The sequence below is a fragment of the Diabrotica virgifera genome, chromosome 8, assembly GCF_917563875.1.
Source record: "Diabrotica virgifera virgifera chromosome 8, PGI_DIABVI_V3a".
Taxonomy (NCBI): Eukaryota; Metazoa; Arthropoda; class Insecta; order Coleoptera; family Chrysomelidae; genus Diabrotica; species Diabrotica virgifera.
Window position 1 is genome coordinate 197946495 of NC_065450.1, and position 21426 is coordinate 197967920.

The following is a 21426-nucleotide window of genomic DNA, read 5'->3' on the forward strand; positions in this document are numbered from 1 at the left end:
GTAGTATCTGATGCATCTAAGGTCAAATATGATAACTGAAGGTATTATAGGATTTAGTGAGATTGAAAAACCGTTTTTTTCCATAGGAAATAGATTTGATTATAGTTATGAGGCCTATAACTTAAAAATTCGAATTCTCCCAAATATGAGGTATACACCGTTAGACGCAAAAATGATCATTAAGTTTTTCAGTTTTTCAGTTTTTTGGCTATACTGAGCCGTATGTATGTCCGATCCTGACCACTTAGGCACCATTTGAAAGCTTAACTCCACGCCATTAATTTGGTGTATTATCCACCTACCTACCCAGTCCATAGCTGGCTTATGGGTGGTCAAAAATCAAAAACTGCATCGGTCTGAATCGGTCCTGACCCCTCTTGAAACACAAAAAAAAAATTCAGATCGGTGTAACTTTTCCACATACATACAAACGTTTTCCACTTTTTAAATAAAAATGGAGTCAAATTTCTGAGCTCAGTAACTTTTGAACGGTATAACCGATTTTCTAAATTAGGTATGTGTTGAAAAGATAACGATCAATACTATCAGACGCCGCAAAGGGCGGACTTAAATTTTCGAAATTTTTGGTAGTTTTGGGAACAAGAAATAAAAACAGACCCCAAATGGAGAGGACCGTAACATACACACCCTTGGACCAAAATGGATGGTCGATTATGAATGGACGAGTCTTTTCTTAAAATTTATTTGACCCATTTTTCAATTCAGTCAAATTTAGAAAATCGAAAATTTCGTGTATATATAGTGTCGCATATAGGGGGGTCGTGCGCCACTGACGAGAACTACCTTCTCTGGGATATCACATACATTTAAGAATAATCCTTGTATCGGCATGTAAGTAATATCTTACTTTTATATTTATTACAGCATTTAATTTTGCTGTACCTGAAACCTGATAATGCTTTGTAAATTATAAAGAGCGAAACCGGTCGTTTGTGGTAAAATAAAGTGATTCATTTATTTAATTTTTCCAAAATTTGAAATGGACTCACACAGGCAACATATTAAACATTTTTTTTAATGTAAATCAGTTTGTCACTAACTATACTCAGATAGTTAGGTTAGACTGTCACGTTAGGTGGAAGAGCAAATGTATATTATTGTCTGACAATGGTGTACCTACATACTGAATCTCGCCCAAATATGTAATAAAATATGGTATTGTTTATTTTACATATAATTGTATGAATAAAGACATTTATTATTATACTTAATCCGCCTCTGTTTTGCACATATTTGCAAATTCCTACGCATTCTTTTATTTTCAAGATGCAGAAGTCGCGAAGGAGCTTGTAGATTCTGGGGAAAACCATCTTCAGCTTACGGTAATACCGGCTTTATTTCTTAAATGATCAACATGCTTGGTTTTAATGTTGAGGGACTTCCTGTGCAAATAAACCGAGAGAACGAATATAAATGTTAGAAGATGCGCAAATTTTAGTTCAGTCGAAGACTAATACTTTTAGAATCGAGTTCAAGAGTAAGAGAAGTGTGGTTTGTGGAAGATAAGATGGCAAAACTAATGGTAAGTGAGAATTTGATAATAAAGTAGTGTATCAATAAGACCCGGTTTCACCAACAATAAATAAATCAATTATTCATGGAATAAAATTTATTAGACGTTTATATTTTTATTTTTTCTACGGATGCTATAAAATGTGCAACTTTTCTCACTACTTACATACATTCAAATGAAAAATTTCTCACGCAGTGAGAATAGTCGGCCATTGTAGTGAGAAATAATTTTCTCATTGGTTCTCCTCTGGTTTTCCATACATATGATAGCCGTTTCCATGATAACACGCACAATACAAACACAATTAATGTTGTCAAACAAAATGTGTTGAAGCAAAACTTACCAGGAATTACCTTTCAAAACTGTTCAAAAATAACTGTTAATAAGAATTTTAAATAAATACTTAACGTATATAAATTTTAAGAATATTAAATACCTTCAATTTATACCTACCTAAAAGCATCTAAATTATTTAATTTTGAAGTTTGAACTCTTGACAAAACCGCATCCATAGAAAAAGTACAGTGTACAACACATGAGAAAATGGCATATTTTTCCATCGCTTAATTTGCGGCTTCTGCGCTCGTGAGAAAATTGTCTTTTTTCTCACTTCTTGTACAATATATTATTGTTTTAATATAATTTTGATAATTTAAAGTTAAACTGACGAATTTACTTTCTTATAGATATTTACAGATTAACGTGCCAATTTATTCGAAGAGTAAATATTTATTTGATAAATAAATAAAATAAGTCTTATTTGACGTTATAGTTTAGAGAAATAAGGAAAAAAAATATCTTGTTGGTGACACAACCCCCTCCAGGCCGAACCAAATTTTTTGAGTAGTGTGGACATCTATAATAACAACCTATATGTTTCCTGCAGCCGATTTTGATGATATACATAGTTATAAACAAATGAAGATCAAAAAACGGTAAATTTTCGCTTTTTTCGTCTATTACCAAAAAGTTGAGCATTTTAAGCAAATTTGAGAGTAAGAAACTCATAAATCGTATAGAAAAGTTCAATATGGCGTTCGCTGAATATGTCTATCCTTATTGGTTGCTTAGAAAATATCATAAATTTTGAGTTTTTATAAATATTCATAACTTATGTAAAAATTAACTTAGAACCTTCTTATTACACGAAGTGCTGAGACATCTGGTGCTTAAATCATTCCCTAAATTTCAAGGCAGTCGGCAAATAATCTAAAAGTTATTTAATTTGTTAATCCCAAATTAATTTTTTTTGCAACACTATAAGTCAGAAAATGATGAAGTTACAGTAATACTTTGGATAGTTTATGAAAGACCAAGATTTACACTATTTATTTAATTAAAAAAATGACAAAAAATAATTCTAAATATTGTAAAATTATTTTGCAAGGACATGTGAATTAAAAAAAGGGGGAGCTAACTTCGTCCCTAATTGTCCTAAGACAATTATTTTTCTTTCTAAATGTGTATAAAAATTCAGTCTTTCTATACACTGTGTCCGTAAAGTATGGAACAAATTCTTTTTTAGCTAAACAGAGCATTGTAAGAAATAATCCTGAAACACGTCGATTTTTGATTTTAATTTGCCGCATTTTAAAATAAGATTCTACTATACAGGGTGAATTACTTTCGAGTAATGACGTCACCGTCATTTTTTTTAAATGGCACACCCCCATTTTGTCTCAATTTTCGGATTACTCTAGCTGAGCTGATTTCAAAAATGTATCACATGTTGATTCAAATTGGTACAGGGTGGACAAAAATACAATAGTTTTGTGTGTACTCATAATATTAAATTTTAATTAATTTTTGATATTATATTAAAATATTAAATTAAACAATATCAAAAATTAATTAAAATCAAAAATTAATTAAAATATCAAAAATACAATAAGTATTTTTGATAATATTGTTAATTTAACTAACGCGTTACTTTATGAACACACACAAAGCTATTGTATTTTTGTTCACCCTGTACCAATTTGAATCAACATGTGATACATTTTTGGAATCAGCTCAGCTAGAGTAATCCGAAAATTGAAACAAAATGGGGGTGTTCCATTTAAAAAAAATGACGGTGACGTCATTACTCGAAAGTAATTCACCCTGTATATTAGAATATTATTTTAAAATACGGTAAATTAAAATCAAAAATCGACGTGTTTCAGGATTATGTATTAAAATGCTCTGTTTAGCTAAAACAGAATTTGTTCCATACTTTACGGACACAGTGTATATGAAAAAATAATTTTTCTACGGGTATCGGTTAAAAAGTTATTCTAATTGTTTATAAGTAAGCAAAAAATCGACATACTTTTGCAAAGTAATTTTACACTGTTTAAAATTACTTTTTGTCATTTTTTTTTAATTAAGTTAATAGTATAAATGTCCTTCTTTCATAAACTGTCCGAATAAGTATTATTGTAACCTCATAATTTGCTGACTTATAGTGTTGCAAAAAAAATTAATTTGGGATAAACAAATTAAATAACTTTAAAACTATTTGACCAATAACTTTGAAATTTAAAATATAATTTGAGCACAAGAAGTTTCAGCATTCCGTGTAATAAGAAGGTTCTAACTTCATTTTTAAATAAGTTATGAAAATTTATAAAATCTCAAAATTTATGTCTTATTTTGCAATTTTCTAAGCAACAAATAAGGATAGACATATTCAGCGAAGTTTTTTATACGATTTATGAGTTTCTTATTCTTAAATTTGTTTAGAATGCTTCACTTTTAGTAATAGACGAAAAAACGAATATTAACCGTTTTTCGATCTTCATTTGTTTATCACTATGTATGTAATCAAAATCGGCTGCAGGAAACATATAGGTTATTACTATAGATGTTCATACTGTGTCCATACTACTCAAAAAAAATGTGGTTTCTGCCTGGAGGGGGATGTGTCACGAGAAAAATCTTATTTCTGGACTATTAGTAAAATGGAGAAATATCAGTTTATTGGTCGAATATCGGCTGGTGAAACCGACCATTATGGGCCGGTGTCTATTACATCAACAAGAGTGTGTGCTATGCTATCAAACATTAAGAAAACTTTAACGGAATATAAAATCAAAAATACAGGATGTAACAAAAATGCTAATCATAAATTAAATCACATATTCTGGGACCCCAAAAATAGTTTGCTTGAACCTAACTTATCTTAGTACAAATGTGCACATAAAAAATTTACAAAATAAAAATAGATTTTTTTTTTAATATATCGATAACTATTAGAGATTTTTTATTGAAAAGGCAGAAAAGAGAAGACTACGCAAGAAATGGCAGCAAACAAGGACAGCAGCAAATAAGAAAAACCTCAATAAAGCAAGTAAGGACCTAAAAAAACTTCTGTTAACGATGAAAAATGACTCGGTTCAGGCATATCTTGAAAACCTAACGCCAACGGAAGCAACAGACTACTCACTCTGGAGAGCAACAAGAAAATTGAACAGGCCACAACAACATATTCCCCCTATAAAAGATCAACAGGGGAAATGGGCCAGAAACGACAAAGAAAAGGCCAATGCATTTGCACTTCACCTATCAAATGTGTTTAAACCAAATGAAGTAGAGAGTACACAAGAAGACATGGATGACATACAAAACTACCTGGAGTCACCTCTCCAAATGGAACAGCCCATAAGCAACTTTAAATACAAGGAAATAAGAGATGTAATTGAACACCAAATTAAACCAAAAAAAGCACCGGGCTATGACCTAATAACCGGCATTATAGTGCAAAAACTCACTAGAAAAGGAATCACAGCATTACTACAAATTTTTAACGCAATGCTAAGGCTGAGCTACTTTCCAAATCAGTGGAAAGTAGCAGAAATAATAATGCTTCCCAAACCAGGTAAAAACCCTAATGAAATATGCTCGTACAGACCCATCAGTCTCTTGCCAATCTTATCAAAAATATTTGAGAAACTTCTACTCAAGCGAATGCAGCCAATATTAACGGAAAAAAAGCTCATACCAGATCATCAGTTCGGCTTTAGAGCAAAACATGGCACAATAGAACAAGTCCACAGAGTCGTTAAACAAATTAGCAATGACTTAGAAAAGAAAAGGTATTGTTCAGCCGCATTCATAGATATTAGCCAAGCTTTTGATAAGGTGTGGCATCCTGGACTATTGTATAAAATAAAAAAAGGTTTACCTCACAACTTCTATCCATTATTAAAATCATACCTAACTAACAGATTTTTCTTAGTAAAACAGCAGTCTGAATATACTAACATCTACCACATAGAATCTGGAGTACCACAGGGTAGTACCTTGGGCCCAATATTATATTTATTGTACACGGCAGACATTCCCACTACAGAACAAACAACAGTATCAACATTTGCTGATGATACAGCAATACTAGCCTCCCATCACAATCCTGCAGGAGCTACAAGAAACCTACAAACAAACTTGAACAAAATAGGAGTATGGCTAAAAAAGTGGAAAATAAAAGCGAATGGATCCAAATCAATTCACGTTACTTTCACGATGAAAAGAGATCAGTGTCCACCAGTGAAACTAAATACCAGCCAATTAGCACAAGCTGATAGTGTGAAATACTTAGGCATGCACCTAGACAAACGCCTCACATGGCGAACACATATATTCAACAAGCGAAAACAACTAGGACTTAGACTGCAGCAACTATACTGGATTATCGGCAGGAAATCAAAACTGACCATTCAAAACAAAATACTTGTATATAAATCAATTCTAAAACCAATCTGGACATATGGAATCCAGCTATGGGGCACAGCGTCAAATTCAAACTTAGAAATACTTCAAAGGTTCCAAAATAAGGTTTTAAGAATAATAGTCAATGCCCCTTGGTACGTGCCAAATACAGCAATAGAAAGAGACTTGGAAATCCCCACCATCAAAAGTGAAATAAAACGACATAGTGAAAAATATCGGGATAGAGCAAATACGCATGTGAACCCCCTCGCGAGTGATCTATTTAACACAGTAGGTGAGGTGCGCCGCTTAAAAAAATTTAAACCAACGGACCTGATAAGCAGGTTTAACTAAGTGTACTCAGAATAAGAAACAAATAACGGTTTTAAATAAATAGGTTAATTATGTAAAGGAAATAATTCACTGGAAATATTTCCTACATGTCCAATGTAAATATCCGACCATTTACTTATTGTCCTTCAATATTATATATGTGACAGATTGTAAATATACTGGGAGTTAATAAAAAAAAAAAAATTGAAAAGGCATATGGAACAAGGATTTTAAAAAATTATAGTAATTCTTGTGCACCTCAATAATTTTATGGGTGTTTTGTTCCCATCCCCCCCCCCAAACGTTTGTGTATTTTTCAATTAAATTATTATTGTGGTACCACTAGTTGAATTAAACCTTTTTTGTCTCTTGGTACTTTTTTGATAAGCCAGTGTTTATCGAGATATTTTGAATATTTGTCGAATCCACCACAAATTATGTATGATGGTCAAGTACGATTATAGAGACCTAATAATCTGAAAATTTATTTATAGTTATCATTTTTAGGCACCTATATTTTGAAACATATTAAAAAGAAGCCAAATCTCGAAAAAAGGTGACTTATCGAAAAAATACTAAGAGGTAAAAAAGTTTTAAAAACACTGTGTTCAACTAATGGTAACACAATAATATATAGTATAATTGGAACGTAAGTACACAAACATTTGAGGCGTTTAGAAGAACAAAACCCCATAAAATTTTTATGTCAATATATTAAAAAAGAAGCCGCATCTCGATAAAAACTGGCTTATCAAAAAAATACTAAGAGGTAAAAAAGTTTTAAAAATTTGTGTTTAACTAATGGTAGCACAGTAATAATTAAATTGGAACGTCCACAAATTTTGGGAATTTAAGGGCACAAAACCCCATAAAATTTTATGGGGCGTATAAATTTCACTGTTATTTTTTTAATATTTTCCTGTCATAAGAATGCCACATGTCCATTTTCAATCAAAAAACTCTAATAGTTTTGATATATTGAAAAAAATCGATTTTCATTTTGTAACTTCCAAGGACTGTAACTTTTTTTATGTGCACATTTGTACTAAGGTAAATTAGGTTAAATCGAACTAATTTTGGTCTCAGAACATGTGAATTTATGACCTGCATTTTTGTTACACCCTGTATATTAATTTTGTATTCGATATCTGTTATTGCACAGTTTTCCTAATTTGTACATCTTTTAGTCAAAGGTTCAGCAATGGAGTTTAGGTTTTTTTGTTGGTCTTTTTTCGTGTCTTATTCTAAGGATTAATTTTTTAATTTTCAACAATTTTTCTTTGGTATTTATTCGAAAATGTTTACAAGATCTATAAATGCTACGTATATATGTTTCTTCTGTGTTGTTGGTATTTTCCATTATTTGTTGGACTGTAAAAATATGTCCCTGAGTAATTGTCACCAGTCTTGTATATTATGTACTTTCATATATTTTCATTGCAGATTGTTATCGATGCCATCTGCTAATCCTTTGGATCCTATCCTTCCTTCTAAGATATGTTATATAATATCTTTTATCTGTTCTATCTTATATCTAGTTTTTTATCTTTTCTGCTATTACTTCATCGCTACTTTCTGTGTTTTTATTTCTGTATATTTTCTAGATTGCATTCAATAGACTCATACCTTTATAGCTGCTATAAAAAAGAACAAACTGTTTGTAACACATGAAGATAAGGCAATATATTATTAGACCTCGGCACTAGATGATGCATAACATCATCTCATATGATGAATAACAATAGCATAATCCCTAATACTTTTTCTGTCGATTTGATAGTTTGCAAAATCTGCATCAACATAGGATAGCATCTCTATTTCTTTGTTTCTACCTTTACCAAATCTTAGACATAATTTTCTGTAGATTTCAAGTATCTCAAAATATTTTTCAAATTTTTCCAATGTTCTTCAGTGTAATTATTTCAAAACTGACTGAAATATGATACACAAAAACTTGGCTAGCTCTAGACTCTAGAGCCTGGCCTAGAGCCTATCATCACGTGCAGAAGACAACCATTAATTCCCTATAAGGTAATTTAAATTTTCCTCCCAAATTTTTATCTTGGCTAATTAGAATATCTCACATTTTATAATTATTGAAATTACTCATATTAAATCTGTGCAAGATTTTCTTAATTAATTTTTTTATGAAATACATTCAAGCTTTATTTTAAATTTAAGTTATCTCTATACCTAAGAATACTAATTTTTCACTAGCAAACTTTTAAATTTTAAATATTTCCCTCAAGTCAGTTTTTATAAAAATAATCTTTTTCTCAACTTTTGAAAATATTATTAATAGACTAGTAAGGATCTGTTTTTAGGTGGATGTGAGAGGTGGCATTCAGATTTTTGCTGATAAAGTTAGGTGATGACTTAGTTAATAATAATTATTGATTTATGCTCCTTCTCAAATATGCCCGGCACATTAATAAAAAAAATAAAATATTTAAAAATTTCAAAAAATTTCGTTTTTTTTTTCTAATTTTCTTGCTTATAACTTAAAAACTATTCATTTTAGAACAAAGTCCTATAGAAATAAAACAAAGGTAATTAAATTTTCTATCAGATGCGATTTGTTAAAAATGTCTTAATTTATCACCCTTGCTTCAAAATAGCAATAAATATAAAATAAGGGGGCAAAACAAGCCTGTCCTTATTCAATGATTTTCTATCACTTAGGTTTCACCTGGAACCTTCCTAATTCGCTTAGAAAATTTTTGTAATGTGCTAAAACCGTACACCAAATTTCATTAAAAATGACTTACTATATTTTGCTTAATAATTTTGCAGTCTAAACTTTTTTAAAAAATTAAAATTTTTTAAAATCTTGCACAACAAAAACTAGAACATACAAAGATTTGTCATTTTTTACATATAAAGAAGTACTCCATCTATCTAATGCACTTTACAGAATTGAAATCGGATTATTTAAGCAGCCTCAGCAATGTTTTCAAGTTATAAACAATTTTTTGGCTTATAAACAAATTAGTGCTGTGGCCAGGAGGGGGTGCTACGGGCTCCTTTATTTAGATGGACTTACCCAAGTTTTTTTTATGTATTTTGACCCGTAGAACACGAATTTTTTGGTAACAGTTGATCCGGATGTCGATAAGATTGTTATAAACAAAGAACTTGAGGAATTACATAAAATGGAATTTTCGCAAAATAAAACATTTTTTTGTATTTCTTGGGTAATTCTAAACAAAAAATGTTCTTACAAGTTTTTTCGTAGGATGCATAGTTTTCGAGATAAACGCGGTGGAACTTTCAAAAAATCGAGAAATTGCAATTTTTGAACGCGAATAACTTTTGATTAAAAAATAAAATAGCAATTCTGCTGACAGCATTTGAAAATTTAAGTCAAATTATACCGGTTTTTATTATTTGCATTGCTAAAAATTAATTTTTTTATTATTAAACAAAGCTATTTGTTTATAAGCCAAAAAATTGTTTATAAATTTAAAACATTGCTGGGGCCCCTTAAATAATCTGATTTTAATTATGTAAAGTGTATTAGATAGGTAGAGCCCTCTTTATATGTAAAAAAATTAGTTAACTTCTAAATGGTCTACTTTTTGTTCAGAAAGATTTTAAAAAATTTGAACTTTTTTAAAAACATTTAGATTGCAAATTTATTATGCAAAATTTTTTAGGTTAATTTTAATGAAATTTGGTACACGATTTAAGTATGTTACAAAGAATTTCCTAAGTGAATTACTAAGGTTCTAAGTGCCACCAAAGTGGTTAAAAAATATTGAATAACAACAGACTTATTTTGCCCCCTTATTTTGTATTTATTGCTATATTGCAGAAAAGGTAATACCTTAAGACATTTTTTAATAGTCGTATATCACACAAAATTTAATTATCTTTATTTTATTTCTGTACGACTTTGTTCCAAAACGAATCGTTTTAAAGTTATAAGCAAAGAAAGCAGAAAAAACGATGTTTTTCGAAATTTTTAAATATTTTAATTTTTTTATTAATGTTCCGGGCATATTTGAGAAGGAGTTTAAGTCAATTATTATTACTGAAGGTGTCACTTAACTTTATCTGCAAAAATCCGAATGCCACCTTTCACATCCAAAAATACACGTTTTTTCGGAGATCCTTACTGGTCTATAAATCATCAACGTACATAAGTAAAAATATAAAATAATTTTAATTCAAACAAGGATGCCTCCTAGATCGTTGAAAACCAAAATCAGTTACACTTTTTTGAAAAAGTGAGTTCCAACATTTTGGAGCTTCTTTTAAACCATATAATGATTTACTTAACTTAAAAATTAATTTTTTTTATCCTTCAAGCCCTTCGTGTTGATACATAAATTGGTTCTTTTAACGTTCCATAAAGGAAAGCGGACAATGTTTAGATATCTTAAACGATCAAATTCTACACGAGCTTTCGTTCTAGCTTTCTAAATTAATTTTCCGATCATTTCTTTTTCAAAACACCCTACTTTGAATCTATGACACTCCCATTTGCTTGATGTTTCACTAAAGTCCATGTGTTGTTTTTTTCCGATGACTGAAACTACTCATGCAACAATCGGTAACTGCTTGTTTCCATTTCACGTATTTGGATGCTTTAGCGACGGTTTCAGGAACATCATCAAGAAAATGTCCTACTGATGAAGCTGCTAGTAGATTTGTCTCTAAATCATACTCACAATTTTTAACCAACATAGGATCTCCCTCTTTTTAAAAGTGCTCTTAGGCTAGGTAATGATTCCTTCTTGAATGGTAACTGGCACTATCCATAGCTACGACAACATTGATTGGTAGGAAATGCATCTGTGTATTAAATGTCTGTCGAACATTTGTAATATGTTTATCTTGACAAACCTTATTGTATTTGCTAGATACCTGTAGTTTCTAATTGTTTCTACTATTCTCCATTTATATTACCCCATATTTATTACGACAGTTCTTTAACTAAAATATAAGGCTTGATTCTCTTTAATAACATTTTTTTTTTCTTTTTAGATCTCAATTTTGCTTCTTGCTGTTACCCTTTCAATTCAAGCAGCTCCTCAACCTGGTCACGAATATAAAGATCATGGATATGGACCTCCAGATCATGGTCATGGTAAGATAGAGCATGGCTATGGACACGATCACAAAGATTATGGTCACGACCACAAAGAACATCACTATGAACCACAAAAACACGAATATGGGCACCAAAAACATGAAGAGCATGGATATGGACACGACCATAAAGACTACGGCCACGGATATAAAGAACATCATTACGAACCACAAAAGCATGAATATGGGCATCAGAAACATGAAGAGCATGGATATGGACACGACCATAAAGACTTTGGACACGGGTACGATCACGATCATCAAAAACATGATTTCGGGCATCCACCACATGACTACAAGCCACCTCATGGACAGGATTATCACAAGAAGCCCCACGATTACCCCCATCCTCATCCTTTATAAAGACTGATCCATTACTAAATAATTCCAGTGACTAGTAATCATTAAAATAAGTAAATAAATAAATTTTTGTATAAATATATTTTTATTTATTCTGTCCCTCCAAAATTTCAATTTCCTTTAAGAGTATTAGTCCATAATACATCGTCGTGTATCCAGCTAGTTTTATTCTTGCGCTTATGCTCAATTCTGAATCATTTTTTCCGTAAATCAACCTCAGTATTTTTCGCCTCTATTTGTGTAATATGTCAAATTCTTTTCTCAATCTTCTGGTTGTTACTATCAGTCTGATAACCGTCTTATCTTCTTCTTCTTCACGTGCCATCTGCGCGACGGAGGTTGGCAATCATAATGTCTATTCTGATCTTAGATGCTGCTGCTCTGAATAGTTCGGTTGATGTGCATCCGTACCATTCCCTCAAGTTAGGCAACCACGAGATTCGTCTCCTTCCTACACTTCTCTTGCCCTGGATTTTCCCCTGTATAATCAACTGAAGTATGTTGTACCTCTCATTACGCATAACATGCCCCAGGTACTGCAGCTTTCGTGTCTTGATGGTTTCCAATATTTCCAGTCTTTTGTTGACTCTTCTCATGACTTCGTTATTTGTTATATGCTCGGTCCATGATATCTTCAGGATTCTTCTAACCGTCTTATAGATACTTATTTTTGTTTTCCTTGACATATTCTCTCCAATGGCGCTACAACTCAAGTCGGTTCCTAACCTCCCCAGCATGCACCTCCAAGCATCCTTTCTCTCTTGAGAGCCCAGCATGCTCTCTTAAGTTAACCACCCTTAATATTTCTTTAGCATCTGTTCTCACTGCGTCTGTTCACCTTTTCCTTGGTCTTCCTACTGTACTTTCCACCCCACTTCTTCAAGGGGGTGGAAAATTTGTGGCTAAAGAACCTATTTCTAAGCAAAAACTGGTCCATACTTTTTTTTTGAGAACTCAATACTTTTTTAGTTATGCGTAGATTTTTTGTGAATACCTTAAAAACTATGCATAATAAATAATAAAGAGATTCGTTCCTTCGTAAATGTTCTATTTATAATACAAAAAGAGATATGGTAGGTGAAAATAGTTTGTTTTTTGGTGCATGCTCAAATTGGTGTATTCAACTTGAAATAACAGAGGAACGGTAGGTTTTAGGTGTATAATGCTACCAACACCTTTTGTAGTGTTTGAAAAGGCCTTTAAAACGAGCACCGTTAAATGACGGTTACATACAAACTAAGCAAGATATGGTGCAAAAAATATATGACTAATGTACTTTAAGGAAAGATGAATAGTATTGTCCCTTTCATGAGCATTTTTCAGTACGTAACAAATGATAGGAAAAAGGGTAAGTTCGTGATAATACACAATTATGACATTTATTATAACATGACATTTTAGTTAAATCTGACAGTTGTCACAATTTATTTTCAATTTGGGATAAAAACAAATCAAATGTGTTTCTTGCATTTATAAAATGGTATTTTCTTTGATTTGTATAGTCTTATAAATTATACAGATTATATTTGTAATATTATTATCTAATTAAAAAAAATATGTTTTTATTATGGCGCCATCTACCGACAACTAGAATAACTAGAATAAATGTTATAAATGTCACCGAAGAAATGTAATCACCGACGTGCCTTTTTTTCTGTCACATACAATTTAATGCGTTAGAAAGAAATCGAAAAACTGTGACGCACTGAAATATGATCATGAGAAAAACAATATGTACATTTAACTCACCATCCACCATAATTTAAATGCATTGTTTTTCTTTTGCAATATCTTTTAATATAGTATTATTTCTACTTTCAAAAAGTTGAACGGGTTTAAAATGAATGGTTTTTGTAAAACATGTGATCAAATTATAGAATGAATTTTTAAATTTTCTTAAAACTCTTCCTTTTTCTCCATGTAATTCGAAAATAAAAATATTTCACCCCTGAGAAGTGGTGGGAACCTCCCCCATGATAAAAGCGCCATAGTATATAGGATATACTTTGAATTAGGAGATTAGGCTACTCCCAAAATTTCATTAAAATCCATGCAGTAGAATAGAATTCGGAGATAATATCTTGTTCTTAATCTCGCGCATTGACTGGCTAATCGAAATAGAATGAAATGCAAATATTGTAAAATATTAGTTTCTCAGAAAATGAACTAATTTGAAATGAAAGTATGACTATAATATTCTATTGATTTATGCAATAATCTATACATCTATAGTGTGTCCCAGAAATATGGCATCGAACATTTTCTCAAATGCCGGAATTAATGATGCGTAGAACCATAAAATACTTTCAAGTACAGAATGTGTTTCTAAAATATCAAAATAACGAGTAATTTTGTTATTTTTATAGAATGCCAGTATCTAGTACCATAGCGATAATAGATCGGTACGATAAAGTTCTCGGGCGGCCCTTCCGTCCAGCGTTTTTTAAATAACTCCGAAAATATAATTTCTAGAAAAAAACTGACTTGACAATTGAAAAATTCAGAAAATTTTACAAAAAAAACCTTATATAAAGATTTTTCTAAAATTAAATCTCTAGCTTCTGTAATTTTTTATTTATAACGCTGAAGTCACCTTTCTCACACACATTGGCGCACTGTAAACTAACGTTGGAAGAAGTGCACGCTTGAGTTTTTTTAATGTAATTCTTTAACTAATTGATCAAAAGAAATTTTACAAATTGGACATGAAAGTCAATGAAATAAGCTATCTTATGGTTGTAATAAAAAGAAATAAAATGTATGGACATAAGTACGGTGTGGGCGGAAAGTGAGCCTTACATGAATTTTGTTTAAAAATGATTATAAATGTGTAACTAATAAAATTTTACTTATAAAACTCTCAAATTTGCACAACTTACCTCTCAATCATCTTGCTAAACGATGTTTATCTCAAAAATTTAATTCAAATAATACGATGTCTCAAAAAAATGTAATTTTTGGAAACTTCGTAGTTTTACAGAATTCCCACCACTTTAAGACTATTAGACGGTATTACGCAAGTTTGAATAAATCTCATACAATTGTTTTGATATTTTTTGAAAGATTAGGATGTAATCTTTAAAAAACACTAAACTATTTTAGTTTAAAAATGTAATAAACAATTTATTTTTGAGAAAACTAAGAAAGATAACAAAAATGTAATACAAAAACCGAAAATTACCAGCTGAAAAAATGTATATACAGAGTGATCAAAACTTTTTTCTGTAAAACTTACCTAAAATACATTTAATAATAAGCTTCAACAATAATAAATGTTCAACAAAAAAATTTTTTAGCTCTTATACAGTATGTCTGCGTAACTTGGAACCTATGGATAACTTTTTTAATATCAGTTTTACGAAAAAAAGTTATTCTTTATAAAATACTCTGCATCTTACATTACATAAGATGCAACCATCAAATATCAAATTTGGTTAATTTTGTACGAGGTATGTCAAAAAATATTAATTTCACTCAAGAGTAAAGTACCTTTATATTTCACAATATCGAAAATTTTTATAAAGAAAAGTTGTTTGGAATTAAAAACTATGTTCCAATATGTAATTATATCCTTCTAATCGAAAATTGTTTTTTTTTTAATATTGTTTCAACTTAATTATACTCATCATTAAATTTTCACTTATTATTTAAGATAACTGTTTTATTATTAATTTTATGAAGAAATTTATTCGTCATAAATAGCTGTGCATGGTCTAACACTTAATATGCAAATAAAAAATATTATATTTTATCAATATTATACGAGGTATGTAAAAAAATTATATATCGCGCAATAAATATGTACCTTTATAGTTCACAATACTTCGATTCGAAGAGTGTCATTGCATATTGACACATCGTTTTTAATTCTGAACAGCTTTCCATAATAACAATTTTCAGTATTATGAAAAATATAGGTATTTTACTCCTAATTGAAATTTTTATTTATTGACATATCTTGTACAAAATTGATAAAAATTGATATTTTATGGTTGCATTTAAAGTTTTAGAATATGCAGAGCTTTTTACTAAGAATAACTTTTTTATTTATGTAAACCAACACCTTTTTTAAAAAAAATTCGGATTTTACAAATACTTTTTAAGGATTTTTAGGAAAAAATCCGCCATTTTGAATCCGCCATTTTGAATTTGCAAATTGTAATGTCAGTTTCGCGTTCAGCATAATCAAAACTAAAATAAAAACATTTTTTATCAAAATAAAATGTTGAATTCACCCATATTCTTAACATTATTTATGCAAAACAATTGTTATTGTTTAAACAATTAATAAACAATTAGCGGCGAAATTTGTGAGTAGAACTTTTTACTTTAACATATTTATAAACTTACAAAAAAAGTTTTAGAAAAATATAACCTTGTTTGATTTTTTTCCGAAACATTGTATCTTTTCTTTCTAATTGTACTCCCCTATAAGGTGATCTGGAGAAATCTTTGTATTTTTGCATAATTTGTTTGCTCTTGATGGTTATTTTTAAAGAAGGTTTAAAGGTTTCTTTCTATCTAAGAGACTCATTCATTAATATGCATTGTTGGAAGTGGAGGTGTCTTCCTCTTGATGTGCCTATCCGTGACGAATGTTGGCAATCATCATGGCAATCTTTATTTTATCTGCAGCAGCGCGGAAAAGCTGCACAGATGTTGTGTTGAACCAGGTTCTCAGGTTCTTTAACCAGGATATTTTTCTTCTTCCTGGACCTCGCTGTCTAAATATTTTTTCCTGGAGGATAGCTTGTAGGAGTGCATAGGTATCTGAATTCATTTCGCCTATTGTGTCCATAGTATTAGCCCGATCAAAGAACAATCTGACCCCCAAAAAAAATAAAGGAAGGATGAAAATTTGGAAATAGGTAGTTGAAATTGTCTATTATTATATAAGAAAAAGTTTACAATTCTACATCCCCTCCATTTAAAAAAAATGGAGAGGAAAACCCTTCGAAGATGAAAAAAATACATTCAAAATAAGACCGGAATTGGATAAAATGACTGATTCCAAAAAACTTTTCTTCTATAGAGTTTTTTCACTAAGTCAATACTTTTCGAGTTATTTGCGAGTGAATATGTTCATGATTAACAAAATAAAACAAGTTTTGGGCAGTTTTTCGAAGATAACTCAAAAATTAATGTTGTTCTGAAGCTATTTCCTTGTGGCATTTTTATAATAAACTATTTTTAATGGGAAATAATCCACAATTTTACCAAAAAATGATTTTATTAACGTTTCGAAGCCCAAATCGGGTTTCGTTGTCAAAATACAAAATACTACTTGTTTATGTAGTACCTATTTTGTATTTTGACAGCGAAACCCGATTTGGGCTTCGAAACGTTAATAAAATCATTTTTTTGGTAAAATTGTGGCTTACTTTCCATTAAAAATAGTTTATTATCTCAAAAAGTAAGTATTTTAGCGAAAAAAATATTCTTAGCAAAAATATAGCCCATAAAAAATTGAAAAAAATGGTGTATATACGAGATCTGTAGACCCAGTGGAAGCAGAGTTGCAGCTAATGAAAAGTAGGTTCTTCTTCGTCAAATTCCAAATCGAATACTTCAATGTGAAATAACCCAAAAACGGAGCACTTTTAGGGAAAAATTCTTTTAAACTTTTTTAAAGTGTTCAAAAAAAAGGTTTACTTTTGTTTTTTAAAAACACTTGTAATATTAAAAGTAAGTGAATTACGCTCAAAATATTGTTGGTCCCTTTTATTTTTTGGTAAAAAAATCGCGAAAATCACCCCCTAATTAGCATCACATATAAATTTTAACATTACCACTTCACAAGTTACTTTGTCTATGTATTATTTATATGATCTGTAAGTTTCATCGTTTCAAAGTGCTTCGTTTTGAAAAATCTGTAGTTAAAATGGCTTGAACGAGTAACTAATCACGAGTTTAGGCAAATTTGAACAGCCATGGTATAACCAATTTTTGTCTAACAAGAAAACAAATACTCAAAAATATTCAGAAAAACAAAACGTACATTTTATTACTCTTTGAGATTTTTGGTATTCCTTATTGTTTTTAAGTTAATTCCATAAACAATTACGATTTTTTTCAAAATTAAAAAATAATGTTTTAGTTTAAACCCAATTTTTTTCAAAACTGAGCATTTTGAACCAATGAAACTTATAGATAATAAAAACAATACATAAGTAAAATAACTTGTAAATCGGTAACGAGTAATTTTATTTGAGAAGCTAATTAAGGGGTGATTTTCGCCATTTTTTTACCAAAAAATAAAAGGGACCAATAATATTTTGAGCGTAACTCACTTACTTTTAATGTTAGAAGTTTTTTTAACAAAAATAAACCTTTTTTTTAAACACTTTAAAAAAGTTGTAATGAAGTTTCCCCGAAAAGTGCTCCGTTTTTTGGTTATTTCACATTGAAATATTCGATTCGGAATTTGACGAAGAAGAACCTACATTTCATTAGCTGCAACTCTGCTTCTACTGGGTCTGCAGACCTCACGCATATACCATTTTTTTTTTCAATTTTTTATAAGCTATATTTTTACTAAACCGTCCAAAGATTGATTGCGTGTGAAGATGTGAACATCTTCACTCGCAAATAACGCGAAAATATTGACTTAGTGAAAAAACTCTTTTTTCACCCTTCAGAAGGGGTGAAACTCACCCCTTGGCCAAAAGCACACATCGGTATATTATCACTTTTTTTCTTTGACATGTTAGCTATGTGTATGCCAAATTTCATGAACTGGTTCTTTAAAATTTTGAGCAAAAACCGTGATTCAGTGTACTAATAAACAAGTACCTAATTTCATCTCTGTGGAAATTCTCTTCGCCCCTCAATAATATAATTATAGGTATAAATTAACAGCAGAAATAGTTTTACAGGGTCTTATTTAATCAATGGTATAGGTACTCCTCCAGTCCATCTCACTTTTGATACCGGTAGTGTTTTTTTTTAATTATTTTCCGGTGTTATTCCAGTTCTTCGTAATAAGAAATACTATAAATTAAATACACATTTGTCCAAAAGTTTGGAATATTTCATTAATGTGTAAATATGCGAATCAGTTGAATGTGACCAAAATTATACAAAAACGATAGAAATTTTTTATAATTTTCATTTAAAAACGCTTTAGAATGAATATCAACAACAGTTTTGAAACCACCATAGGTGTATGCACGCACTTGTGTGTATGTCGTAGCCAATTATCGTAAAATTTTGCTCGATCTTCACATCACATTAATAAGTAATTTTCATCGTGACCCATTCTTCGATAAAAAATATTGAATCCATGTTGTTGCCTGCAATGTCAATAACAGTTTTAAAGACACACTCAAAAATGAATTTACACAGTTAATGGCTTTGTAGGTACCTAATAATTAGAAGTATATAAATACTCAATCGAAAAAACTATAAGCTAATAGGTGTAGAGAATTATCGTAACTAAGATGGAAAAGCGATTCGTAAGTATTCAATTAATAGTTATTTATGAAACAGTAGAGAGTAGGTGTAGAGAATTATCGTAACTAAGATGGACAAACGATTCGTAAGTATTCAATTAATAGTTATTTATGAAACAGTTCGTGAAGTATGCTTTTTGCGAACGCACGCGATGTTTAGAGCACGAGCGACAAAGGAGCGAGTGCTATAAATCGCGTAAGTTCGCAAAAAGTACTTCACGCACAGTTTCATAATATTTTATCTATGATGAACAAATAAAAAAACTGTAACTCTTCGTCACTGGAATTTATTTCTATTCTACAATTTTTAGAACTTTGACATTTAAAAATTCTAACTTCTTTCAAACCACAAAACTGTCAAAACTTTTGTCGTAATTTATTGCTCATTATGTCGTCACCATGACAACGCGAAGGTTAAGGATATTTGATTATATGAAAGTGTGTCAAAAACAGTGCGAAAAAGTAAGTCCCATTTAAAATACATTGTTACTTCACGCACAATTTACACACTTAATAGTAATTTATGAAACAGTTCGTGAAGTGTGCTGTTTGAGAACGGACGCGATTTTTAGAGCACGAGCGACAACGGAGCGAGTGCTATAAATCGCGTAAGTTCGCAAAAAGTACTTCACGCACAGTTTCATACCGTATTTTATCTACGATAAACAAATAAAAAAAGCTGTAACTCTTCGTCACTGGAATTCATTTCTATTCTACAATTTTCAGAACTTTGACATTTAAAAATTCTAACTACTTTCAAACCACAAAACTGTCAAAACTTTTGTTGTAACTCATTGCTCATATTGTCATCACCATGACAACGCGAAAGTTAAGGATTGTCACCATGACAACGCGAAGGTTAAAACAGTGCGAAAAAGTAAATCCCATTTTAAATACATTGTTACTTCACGCACACTTTAAATCCTTCACGCACTGCTATCTATAATGACAGTTTTCACAAACTAAAAACTTATACATAATATGACATAGAGTAGATAAATATTATTTCGGTCCTTCCTCAGAGTACGTCCAATCCATTTCCATTTCCTTCGTTTAATCGTGACCGTTATTTTCTCTTGTTTTGTTCTTCTCCATAGATCTATGTTTGTTATTTTATCCGACTAGTATATTTTTAGGATTTTCCTCTTCGATTTATTTCTAAAGGTTTGTAATTTTTTGCTAGTTGTCTCTTCCTGTCTCCAACATTTTGGTTAATTCTGATATATCGCGCGTGTGTTCCAGATTTTCTTTAATAAGTTATATGCATGTTGTGCCTTTACTATTTTTTTCTATATCTGATCTACTACCGCCTTTTTCCCATGATTGATCCCAGATATGTAAAGTTATCTACCTCCTCTATTTGTCTTCCGTTTATTTTAATGTTAGTTTCTTGGTTGCTGTTTTTTAAGAGTTTTGTTTCTTTCTTGGATTTATCTTCGGGCGTGCATGATTTGGACGCTAAATTTAAAATTCGACGCTGAAAAATAAAATTACCTGTTTCTGCATACATGATTTGGACGCTGGGTCTAATTGAAATGTAAATGGAAAGTCAGGTAATGTGTTGAATAGCCATAAAATAATATATGAAAGATTCTTCGATTTCTGAGGGAGGTAAAAATGGCAGCCCAAAAATATATTTCAGCCATTTAGATATTTCACTGTCTGCCAATTTATATTCCCGAATTAAGCCACAACTGCCGATATTACGATACCAAGCTTGCATAAGATGAAAACGGCACCCTTTAATGTGCACATTTGGAAATTCAAAACGCGCAGCATTGTGGATAGCAATTTCAAAATCGGAGAAAATGATTTTTGGATTGAATTTCAGACCAATTACTTCACATTTGCTTTTCAAAGCATTAAATAGTTTTATATAGGTTTGTTCCGATTTGTCGGGAAGTAAACAATACCTATAATAGGTATATAATGTCCGTTGATAAATACATGTAGGTATGGTAAAAA

General features: G+C 30.7%; 1 protein-coding gene across 1 annotated transcript; it reads left to right on the top strand.

The window, feature by feature from the left end:
* Positions 1–1306: 1306 nt before the first annotated feature.
* On the top strand, positions 1307–12088 carry LOC126889278 (histidine-rich glycoprotein-like). Its single transcript, XM_050657397.1, has 2 exons — positions 1307–1543; positions 11546–12088. Exons 1-2 carry the CDS (start codon positions 1529–1531, stop codon positions 12011–12013), a joined length of 483 nt encoding a protein of 160 aa, XP_050513354.1. The 5' UTR covers positions 1307–1528; the 3' UTR covers positions 12014–12088.
* The last annotated feature ends 9338 nt before the right edge of the window (positions 12089–21426 follow it).